Source organism: Cannabis sativa, chromosome 2 (genome assembly GCF_029168945.1).
Source record: "Cannabis sativa cultivar Pink pepper isolate KNU-18-1 chromosome 2, ASM2916894v1, whole genome shotgun sequence".
NCBI lineage: Eukaryota > Viridiplantae > Streptophyta > Magnoliopsida > Rosales > Cannabaceae > Cannabis > Cannabis sativa.
In genome coordinates this window covers 87998042-88010143 of record NC_083602.1, presented here as the reverse complement: position 1 = coordinate 88010143, position 12102 = coordinate 87998042, and the positions used below count along the sequence as shown (strand labels likewise).

General features: G+C 33.7%; 1 protein-coding gene across 2 annotated transcripts; it reads left to right on the top strand.

Moving 5' to 3' along the window:
* Positions 1 to 4814: 4814 nt before the first annotated feature.
* Positions 4815 to 12094, top strand: LOC115719021 (uncharacterized). Of its 2 annotated transcripts, none has more exons than XM_030647892.2 (10): positions 4815 to 5291; positions 6115 to 6391; positions 7108 to 7197; positions 7470 to 7544; positions 7742 to 7819; positions 7909 to 7974; positions 8082 to 8159; positions 8864 to 10540; positions 10630 to 11467; positions 11599 to 12094. In XM_030647892.2, exons 1-10 carry the CDS (start codon positions 5098 to 5100, stop codon positions 11850 to 11852), a joined length of 3627 nt encoding a protein of 1208 aa, XP_030503752.2. In that variant the 5' UTR covers positions 4815 to 5097; the 3' UTR covers positions 11853 to 12094. The 2 variants fall into 2 exon arrangements, with proteins under 2 accessions (XP_030503752.2, XP_030503753.2); XM_030647893.2 differs by having other exon boundaries at positions 4854 to 5291; positions 6118 to 6391.
* The last annotated feature ends 8 nt before the right edge of the window (positions 12095 to 12102 follow it).

The window sequence follows — 12102 nt, the reverse complement described above, 5'->3', positions numbered from 1 at the left end:
TTTAAAAACCTTGAAAATATTTAAAATTTAGTAAAATTATATTTTTGTAATTTTTTGTTGTTTTTGTATTTTTTTAAAATTATCTTTTTTTTCTAGGAATGCTTTCATAAATACTCAAACATTGGTAAAAGATTACAAAACTACAAATTTATAGGCTCTTCAACATCTTTAAGAATTTGAACTCTTTTTTTTCTAACAAAAATATGGATTGTTGTTTTTTATGTTGTTTTCGCAATAACATACTATGTTGTTTGTAAATTGTATGTTGTTTTGAGTTCGTTTATATTTGTACTATATTGCTTACATGTTATTGTCATATTATTTTTATGGAGTTTGGTAAAAATGTAATTAAAAAATCAAAATCTATAAAAATGAAATAAAATATAGTCTTAAAATGTAAACAAAATGCTATTTTAAGTACTTTGTATCAAATTTTATTTTTTTCAATTATACACCTCAAATACAAAATGAATGACAAAAATAGCTTGAAAAGTCTTAATTATAATTTATAATAATATATGGCTGTTGGGTTATATGCCCTAAATAAAACTCATTTCAATATAATCAGATTTACTTATTAATATAGATCAGAAATAACATTTAATGTTCCATGGTTCACATGATTTATTTAATGATTATATGTACATAATGTATGAATTCGTTTGAAACCATTTTCACATACTTGATCCTGTTTATTGTGTCGTCAACACATTGGAAAGTAAACATGACTATGTGAATAAAGTTTCCTAGATTTATCAGACACAGGGTGTTACTGATATGATAATCTACAACAGAGCTTACTTGCATTTGGAGAAGTGCTATGTTCTTTCCAGAGCATTGGTTAAAGTAAAGCTCAGGTTGGATGCATGGAATATGCATCGGAAGGAACTGATATTTAACTTTGACTTAGATTTATTAAACTTACTGTAATATCTATTCAAGTCAATATCGCCTAGTTGATCCTAGATCAAATGATCTTAATCCTGTTATGGTTAGGCTCGATCTCGAGAGGCTATTCGTGTTCTTTGATTTGTTAGTTAAGCCTACTTTTAGGTCAAGGTGATACGTACATTTTGGGAATACGGTAGTGCAATTGAGTGGGAGCGCTAACATCAACGTGGAATTTATAGCTTCTATCTGGCGAATAGTAAGTAAAGGATGATCTCCTTCGAGCTTGACCAAACGAAAATAAATGGTGGAGATCTCATTTCACATAAGCTGAAATATCATTTATACGGGATTAAGTGTTTTAAGGATTAAATACATTGTAGGGTGTAACGATAATCTAATCCCTTTACAGTGTAGATCATTCATATGGAGGATCGTTGATCAAATTAGGATTATAACAATGGATAACTAATGATGTGTTTATATGGTGGAACATATAGAGCATTCTATATACTGAGAGTGCAATTTTAAGTTCTATGCGTGGATTCAACGAAGAATTAATAAGTTAGTGAATTTTAGTAATAAATTCTTGATCTACTTATTGGAGGCTCGGTTATATAGACCCATGGTCCCCGCACTAGTTGAGATAATATTGCTTGTAAGACTCATATAATTGGTTTTGATTAATCAGTTATAATTCTCAAATTAGACTATGTCTATTTGTGAATTTTTCACTAAGTAAGGGCGAAATTGTAAAGAAAGAGTTTTTGGGGGCATATTTGTTAATTATGATACTTTGTATGGTTCAATTAATAAATATGATAAATGATAATATTATTTAATAATTATTTATAGTTATTAAATAGTTAGAATTGGCATTTAAATGGTTGAATTAGAAAATTGGCGTTTTTGAGAAAATCAGATGCAGAAAAGATAAAACTGCAGAATTGCAAAAAGTGAGGCCCAAGTCCACTAAGCATGGCCGGCCACTTTTGTAGGGAATTTAAACTGACATTTTCATTATTTTAATGCGAAATAATTCAAACCTAACCTAGTGGAATGCTATAAATAGATAGTGAAGGCTTCTAAAAATGACACTTAAATTTTCTATTTTTCCTTCAGAGAAAAACCTGAGCCTTCTCTCTCCCTATTTGGCCGACCGCTCCCTCTCTCTTTCTTCCCTCTTGAATTTTGAAATCCTTAGTGTGAGAGTAGTGCCCACACACAGCAAGTGATACCTCAACCATAGTGAGGAAGATTGTGAATAAAGACTTTCAGCAAGAAGAAGTTTCAGCACTAAAGATTCAGAGAAAGAGATCCAGGTTCAGATATTGATAATGCTCTGCTACAGAAAGGAATCAAGGGCTAAATATCTGAACGGAATGAGTCATTATATTCCGCTGCACCCAATGTAAGGTTTCCTAAACTTTATATGTGTTTATTTCATTGTTTTAGAAAGTTCATATTTAGGGTGTTAATCAACATACTTGTGAGTAGATCTAAAATCCTGGTAAAATAATTTCCAACAATGGCCACATCTTAAAATATACTTTTTTTCTAAGTTGATATGTCTAAAATAAAAATAATCCCAAAGTGTTTTATTTTTATTCTTCTAGGTTTTCAAAAGTAATTTTTTTTGCTATGATAAACTATTTTTTAAAGGGTAATAAAAAATTAATTAGTTATTTCTTCATAAAATTAAAAATTTATTTTTATATCATATATAAATTAAGATATATTTTTAGTTACCATCCAAAACTTATTTATAGAGGTAATTACATAAAATACTATTTTTTTGTAAAAAAATATATATATTTTTTACGTTCAATTTTTTTAAAAAAAAATATATATTTTTTACGATTTTCTACCCGAAAAAAAAAAACTTGCATGAAAACAACCAAAAAACTACATAAAAATAATAAGAAAACAACATCTAAATAATAATAAAAAATAACATACAAATAAAAAAAAAAATCAACAACAAATTAACAAGATAATTACCGAACTGCCTTTAATCCTATTATTGAGGTCTCCCCATCTTTTATTACCCATTATCTGGTTAAGGCAAATGGTGATTGGGACTCGTATAAGCTTCGCCACTGGTTTGTGCCTAGCCTGGCTGAATCGACTATTTTTTTGAAGAGGTTGCCACCTACACATCCTAAGGAACTTATTTCTTTACCAAATTGGCTTATAGAGTTTTGATTAAGCATCGGTGGGCCTATCTTGACCCTCTATGGAAAGATCTTTGGAAGCTTAAGATCCATGAACGTCTCCACCTTTTCTTGTGGAAGCTTGTGAGAGACATTCTGCCTTTTAGTAGTCATCTCCAACAGGTTTTTGGCAAGAATGACTTTCTCAATTTGTCATGTTGGAGAGGACTAGTATCTCTTTTTTAAATGTCCTACGGCTAAAGGAGCTTGGTTTTTTAGTCAATGGGGATTGAAATATGATGAGTTAATTTTTGATAATTCTTTTGCCTTATTGAATTGGATCTTAAACCCCGATATTCATCTTGACATCCCTTTAGATCTCAAGGTGTATTTTAGTATTTTCGCAGGTTGTTTGTGCTATGAGCTGTGGATGGCAAGGAATAAAGCTTATCATGACTCATGAGGATATTTACCCAACAGTGGCGGTATCAAAGCTTTAGTTCAAAACTCTGCAAACCAGATCCTTTAGATTGTGACTCTTGATATCAGAAGTTCTCCTATAGATCATAGTGCTGATGTCGTGTTGCCGGTCTTCCCAGCAAACATTATTTGTATTTTTCTGGATGTTTGCTTGTAAAGGCTCGTGTGCTGTGGGATGGGAGCTATCATTGTGAAGAACAATGGCAGAGTTGTGTTGGAAGCTTTGACCGTTAGGTTTGATATCTCATCTCCCCCTCAAGGAGAGACCAGTGTTCTTCTTCATCCAGCTTCCCTATGTTTCTTGCATGACTGGCAAAGTTCGGTTCTCCTTTCAAATTGTAAAGTGTTGGTCGGTGGTATTTTTGCTAATAAGGCCCATACTGGCAAGATAAGTATTGATTTAGTTTTCTTGTGGATCAACTGGATTCTTTGATTGAAGCTCTGGTGGGTGGGCTGCTGCTCATTCTTTTTTTTTTTTAATTTTTTTTTAATTTTTTTTTAATTTTTTTTTATTATTTTTTGTCCTATAAGAAGGTAGAACCTCTTATTTCCATTTAAACTTTGTTTTTTGGTTTTGGCCTTTTCGTTTTTAATGATTGTTTAAGTTAAGGAAAAAAAAAAACTTAATTATAAATTTTTTATGGAGGTTATTGTCATTTAACATTTTGATCATGTTTAGCTGTGTTTTCAGTTTTCAGTTTTTAAAATTGTGTTCTTAAAAGTAAGAATAGAAAACAGTTTTTTGTTACATTAAAAATTTAACGGTGTTTGACACAAATTTTTAAAAATTATTTTTAGATTTTTTCTCACTAAAAAAAATTAATATTTTAACACCATACCATGTCATGAACTCATCCAGATTCGAATTTGGGTATGGTTTCGGGTCTAGGATCCGAGTATGCAAGTAAAAATATAAAATATAATATGTTAGACAGAAAAATTTGTTTTTAAAAATTGAAAACAACATTTTGATGTTTTCTGTTTTCTAGTTTTTTAAAAACTTTTGCCAAACGACCCATATTAGTTTTTAAAAACTATTTTTAATTTTGAAAAACAAAAAATAGTTTTAAGTTATGAAGCCAAATAGCCTCTTTGCTTTTCGTTAAAAAAAAAAAAGAAAACATTTTACTCAAACATATTATCATAAAAATGTTGGAAAAAATAATAATAATCTTTTCAAAATAATAGTAATAAAACAACATATTAATATAAAATTATCAAATTGAGCCACATTAATATCAAACTTTACAAATTGACCCCGCATTTTAATTGTTTTTACAGCATACGCCAAGAGAGCCAACCTCAAGTTTTCAACTAACTTAAACCTTAAATATAAGTTTCCAAAATTCTCCCAATCTTTTTCCTTTCCACATTTCCAACTCGCCGGAGAACCTGAGCACCGTCCGTACCGTAAATTCTCCGACACCCGGCGGCTAATCTCACAAAGTTCTCCACTTTCTCCACGTTACCTCGATCGATTATGGCGACACCTGAGTCGATGTTGTTTTCTTCGTCTGATTCGTAACGGTTTGTTTTTTCTTTTTTCCGACTTTGAATCTGAATCCAGTCAAAATCCATGGCGGCGAGGAATCAAACCTCGTCGTTCGGGAATTTTAGGGATGCTTCGAAGATCTTCCAAGCTCCGACGAGTTCATCGGCTTCTACAAGCTCCGGCGGTGGCGGACCGGCGATTGGGTTGACGAATACGTCGCTCCTGAATCCGAATCGGTCTTATGCTCCGCTCAGTACTGACGATCCCGGTAATTCAAGGTCTCGTTCTCTTTCACTTTTTCTCTCCAATTTGTGGAAATTTTGTGTTGAAATAGAATGCAAGTAAATTAGAGACAATTTTAGAAATTAGCTACACTGGAATTGAAGGGAGCAAAACTTGTTTAAACTCAATTCATGGGTTCGTTTACTAATAGATTAAATAAATGAAGCAATGGCAAGGTAGAAAGCATTGTGTTTCACTAAGTAGAGACTCGTTAAGACGTGCTTTCTAATTTAATACATGAATAAATCGAGAAGGGAAAATCAAAACAAGTCGGGAATTTGGTAGAACTTTTTTTCGTATAGTGTCTATGTGCAATTTCGGTCATTTCTATTGTTTTGCTATGCATGCCCAAGAATGTAGAACATAAAAAACTGATTTTGGGAGTGGTGCATTAGGTTTTAGACCCTTATATTGTTTCAATGATCATTCAGACAATTCGATTTAGTAACGACATGTCCAATGGCAGCAGGAAAATCTCATTTGGAACTTTTCCCTTCACTGGTCATGGGTCATTTACTTCCTAAGTCCTATATGAAAAATTTCATTAAGAGAATAAGGGCCAAAACCAAATAGTTTGTAGCTTCTAAAAACCCTTTCTGCATCAGTATAGTCAGGTGCCAGATGCTAAGCTGGAGAATGATGTGTGAACTTGACTGATGATATTCTATCATCAGGGTAATATTTCCTATATGAGTATTAACTGGATTATTGAGAAGCACAATGCAAGTATATAGTGCTTTAAATTATCAAAACAAAGTATATAGTGCTGTAAGTTGAGAAGTTCCTTTCATGGGGTGACTTATGTTTTTATTACTACAGTAGGGGTGCGTTCACTGTTGATCCATCTCCAACTTGGGTGGATGTATCTGATGAAATATCAGCAAATGTGCAACATGCGCATGTGAAAGTGTCTGAGCTAACAAAAGCCCATGAAAAGGCCTTAATGCCATGTTTTAGAGGTGGAAGAAAAGATAAACACTTAATTGAAGCCCTTACACAAGAGATAATTGGTTTGATAAGGAAAACAGAGAAAAGACTACAAAGACTTTCTGCAGCTGGGTCATCTGAAGATTCGAATGTCAGAAAAAATGTGCAGGTATAACTTTGTTTTAATCTTTTTTAGTAATTCAATTTGCTTTATTAGTTTCTGCAAAACAATATTGATATTTGTTTGCCTGTCGTCTAAATTTTATATTTAGTGGAGGTTAATCTGTATGCTTTATCCACACTGTTGAACGGTCCTAATACCTATGGTCATTAGTAGCTTGCAAGGTTCTTAAAGTTTGTTTCCCTTTCATAATTGTTTCAAATTGCATTAATAATTTAGGGCCAACTTGTCTAATTTGACATTAAACAAAACTGTATGCTCTTTAGGTTATAGGTATCTTTTGAATCTCTCTCAAACTAATAGTCAATAAAGTGCCCTAGTTACACTATTATCAAGGAAAAAACTATTATTAAGAGTGACATGTACCTTCATAGCTAGCTATATAATGTATCTAGAGGTTGCTGAATAATTATAGATTACTTTAGTAATAAGTGCTCTAGAGATTGCTCATTATTCTTCACTCTTTTTGTGTACTTGTAAGCACTGTTTCTTTGTCTTTTCATGTTGAGAAAAAGTACATGTAATATTGCATCCTTCCACAATAGTGGTGAGAAATAAGGCAGGCTGTGTTATACCTACAATCCAGCAACTGTTAGAAATTCACATTTTGGTTAACACAAGCAAACACATAAATCAAATTAAACTGTCTGAAAAATAGTGAGATAAAGATGGACTATGGTTTTGTGTGCATGTTTCGACTACAGCGTTCTCTTGCAACCGACCTCAAGAATCTCTCAGTGGAGCTAAGAGAGAAACTGTCTGCTTATTTAGAGGGCCTCAGGTGGCAAAAAGAGGTCAGTAAAGAATATATTTATTTATCTATGTATATGATTATGTAAGAGCTATTGTTTCAAATGGATTGACCATGGACATTGCATGTTATGGAAGTTTATATCTGATTTTTCAAGCATGGAATTGTTTTTTATTTATAAAAAGCAAGTACATGAGCCTCTTATATCTGCTCCTGCATTAAAATTCTGGTGAACTTTTCTCTTATTGTTAGGAATTACTGAATTGTAAATTGCTTTTAAAGCTCACAAAGTACGCTGCATTCCTTTTGATGTAGGGTGATGAAGTATATATAGATATGAATCTTAATGGAAGTAGATCTAGAGTGGAAGATGAAGATTTGGATAACATGGTATGCTGGAATTTTCTTCTGTATCTGTTGTATTTCTTTCAGATCTTGTTAACCATTTCAAATATGGGGATCAAATTCCATTGACAAGGTCAATATTTGTTGATCAATCTCTGAGTATACTGACTGGATAACTGAAATTTTTTTAACCAATATTTTATTTGAGTTAAAAGCTAGTAGTGATACAAATGTGTGGACAGGTGTTTGATGAGCACCAGCTTGCAAAACTTAAAAACAGTGAGGCATTCTCAGTAGAAAGAAAGCAAGAGATCCAACAGGCAATTGAACTTCTCTGCACTAAGTATTTTCGTTGATATTGATTCAGTGCTTAGTTAATAATTGGCTATGCTTTTTGCCTTGTTTACAGGTTGTAGAATCTGTAAATGAGCTTTCTCAGATTATGAAGGATCTGTCAGTACTTGTGATAGAACAGGTTAGATAAATCCAAATTTAAGCACATTTATTTTTTTTCAAGAAAAATATGGCATGCTATTTTCAAACGGATTTTCCATGTCCTAAATTTAATCTCTTTTCAAACAGGGTACTGTTGGGGATAGGATAGACTACACACAGAATGCTGCAACAACAGTTGAGGAGGGCCCCAAGCAACTAAAAAAGGTCTTTTTGTTGAATAATTTTGGAAATGGCAATATATTTGTATATAAATCTGTGATCCTCTCTTACCATTTCTAGGCTTTTCCATTTTAGATTTATTTGATCTCCAAGTGGTAATTTTTTTTGAAAATATATTAAGAAAAAAAAACAAAAAACTTTGAAGATTGCTCGGTCTTTGGATTTTAAATAAATTTAAACTCTACAAGGAATGTTCAAAATTTATTAAAATTTGTTTTGTAACGTATTTCCTATGAATATTGTAATTTGATTACTTTTTATTTAGACAAGGAAATATATGTTTCTTTTTAAAATAATAATAATAACGCAGTTAGGAAATGGTTTTTTTTTTTTTTGATAACAGTTAGGAAATGATTGATTAGCAACTATTTGCATTTTGATTTTGAGGGTCTTGTATTAACATATTTAATAGAGCCTAAAAAACAAACATAGGCTAACCTCAAATCTGTTATTTAGTTTTTTCTTTTCTTTTTAAGTTTCAGAATTAAATTAGATTTGAATTTTGATGTATGGATTTCGGTTGGTGAATACATTAATATTTACATTTAATTATGAGTTTTAATATAAATTGAAACGTTAGTTTTGACCATTAATATTAGTTTCAATGAAATTTTGGACTTTTTTTTTTTTGCTTTTTGAATAATTTTTACGTTAACTTTAACTTCACCTTGTTTTGTTGTGAAAAACAGATGGTTAGAGGTGGGAAGTTGAGTAGCAAACATAAATTAAGAAAGAGAGCTATGTTGATGGACAAAGGTTCTGATGATTCAGATGAGGATTATGTTGTGTCAGATGAGGATAATGAAGTCTCTGGTAATTCAGATGAGGATTATCCCTTTTTAGTGGATGAATTTGCATCAGAAGATGATAGTTTTGTTAAGGAAGAAGAGGAGAGGAAAGTGAAAAGAGTGAATAAGGTTGGCAGATCAAAATCCAGATGCCGCCCTAGAAGATCTATTGTAGAAGAGGAAGATGAGGAAAGAGAAGAAGCCGAAGAAGAAGAAGAAGAAGAAGAAGAAGAAGAGGGTGATAGTTTTGTTGAGGAAAAGGAGGAAGAAGAGGAATGGGAAGTGAAAAGAGTCAATAAGGTTGGCAGATCAAAATCCAGAAGCCGCCCCAGAAGACTTATTGTAGAAGAGGAAGATGAGGAAAAAGAAGCAGGAGAAGAAGAGGATGAGAATGAGAATGGAGATTTGGAAGATGTCAAGACGAGAATCAGATCAAAAGTGCAGAGCAACTTTTCTAGCATGCGAAAAAACGGGGTTAGGCCATCTCAGAAGAGGAGATTAGTTGCTTGCAAAGAAGAAGATGATGACGACGACGAGGAATTCACACCCACTAATGAAGAAGAAGAAGAAGAAGAAGAAGAAGAAGAAGAGGAAGAGGAAGAAGAAGAGGAGGAGGATGAAGATGAAGATGAAGGTATGGAAGAGGTCAAAAAGAGAACAAGATCAAAAGTGCAGACCAATTTCTCAAGTAGGCAAAAAAATGGGGTTAAACCATCACAAAAGAGGAGAAGATTTACTTACAAGGAAGAGAATGACGATGATGACGATGATGAGGAATTCACACCCAATAATGATGATGACGATGATGACGAGGAATTCACACCAGATGATGATGATTGTTCAGAGGAAGAAGAATCAAAGGTGACAAAGAAGAGGAAGAACCATGCAAAACCAGTCAAGCGTGTATTGCGGAAGAAGGTTTCTTTAAAGGGTAAGAAAAGGAGGAAATCCATGGTTTCAAAAAGGCCATTAAGAAGGAAGGTAAAAAAGAAACGTGGAATTAAAAGGAATGTAAGATGTGATGATGACGACGAAGGAGATTTTGAAGATTATGACATGGTTTTGAGAGAGAAAAGTGCAATAAAAAAGGGTCGGAAAAGGAGGCGTTCTGTCTGTCACTCAGATTCAGATTTTGCATCCTCTCGTTCTTCTGAATACGAGTACACCATATCCGAGGAAGAGAGAGAGCAAGTGAGAGAAGCTAGGGAGTTTTGTGTAAAAAATAACTTGAGAAGCTCACCTTTGATCGTGAGTGATAAAATTGTGGAGAATGTGGTTCTGCCATTGGAAAGAAAATCTACTGGAAGGAAGGGTAAGGAAAAGGTAGAGGAAATAAAAGTAGAAGTCCTAAAACAGGTATGTGGAATTTGCCTTACAGAGGAAGATAAAAGAAAAGTGAGGGGAACCCTTAATTGCTGCACTCATTATTTCTGTTTTACCTGCATCGTCGAATGGGCAAAAGTGGAATCCCGTTGTCCTTTGTGCAAGCAGAGGTTTAGTACAATTAGTAAGCCTGCAAGATTTGCAGCAGGAGTTGATTTGAGAGAGGTGGTGATAACAGTACCTGAACGTGATCAGGTTAAACATTGCTCTCTCATATTACCACCTCCTATTGAATATGACCTTTCATATATTTGAGCATTATAATTAGTTCCTTGATTATGCAGGTATATCAACCGTCTGAGGAAGAACTCAGGAGCTATCTCGATCCCTATGAGAATGTGATATGTACTGAATGCCATGAAGGTGGGGATGATGAACTCATGTTATTGTGTGATCTCTGCGATTCACCAGCGCACACCTATTGTGTCGGCCTTAAGAGGGAAGTACCTGAAGGTAATTGGTATTGTGAAGGTTGTCGAGCTGTTGGTCTTGGATCCTCAAGTTCCCTTGCCCAGACTCGTTTTTCGGATCAGTTAGCAGCAGCCACACCCATTGCAAATTATAGTAATGAAAGCTTGGACCTTAATTCAGTTTCTCCACTCTCCCGAAATGGGGCACCAACAGTATCAGGAAGAAGGAATTTTCATCGTAACCAACACCATATCCAAAACCGTATGCGCTTTTTGCGTTCTGAGAATAGGGCTGAAGGGAACTCGGGTGCTGATGTGGTCGTTGATCTTAATTCTCCAGTTGATACAGGAAGGTTACCAACAATTCAACTTGCAAATACACAAGACATGGAAGTACCATACCACCATCCATTCACTCAGGAAACATTATGTGAAAGTTCTTCACATACAGTGCAAAATACTTATCTTCCATCTTCAATAATAAGCCAATCAAGAAGGCAAACGGGGCACGAACCAACTTTTGTCAATGGGACGTTGTGGCCAGGACTTGCAGAGAGGAATTCACTATCAGATTATGAGCAGTTCCAACAGTGCAGCAATAGACTAAACGATAGTTATGTCAGAGAGGATGATGATCTTCAAAATGCAAAGGAACAGCTGAAGTCAATGGTCAAAAACCATTTAAAGAACTTGTCACGGGACAATAATTTAGGTATGTTGAGTATGCATTTTGATATATTGTTGAAATTTCTTTGTAGCTTCATTATAGTTTTGTTTATTAAGTTCCTTGCTGGTATGCAAATAGAAAAAGCTCAATGGGGACTTTGTTTTCTTTTGATTTAGCCCAAGGTACGTTTAATGACATAGCTTGGAGTTCAACAAACACCATTTTAGCAGCATGCGAGCTCGAGAACAGGAGGAGCAATGAAGCTGTTGCTATGCCCCCACCACCAACCTGTGAACACATATTAATGGCAGGTGGCAAAGCAAGTCTAATGAGAGGTTGCTGCTTCACATGTTTCGATTCTTTCGTAGCCGACGTAGTACAGAAGAAACTGGATAAAAAATTGTCTGAATGGTTAAGTTTAACTCTTTAAAATTTGATGGAATGGGGTGGGTGGGGTGTCCTTTTTGGACATTATTATTTTTTTCTTCTTTGGTGGTTTATACAATAATTTATTAACTCTTGTTTATAGAATTAATTCCCTCACTCACATTGAACATGAATATATCCCTATTCTTAATGGGACCAAGTCCTGTAATTGTTTAGGTAGGATGAATGAATTATTATACCTTTTATTTAAACTTGTTAAATATTTCATAACCTACCTTGTACACACTGTTACT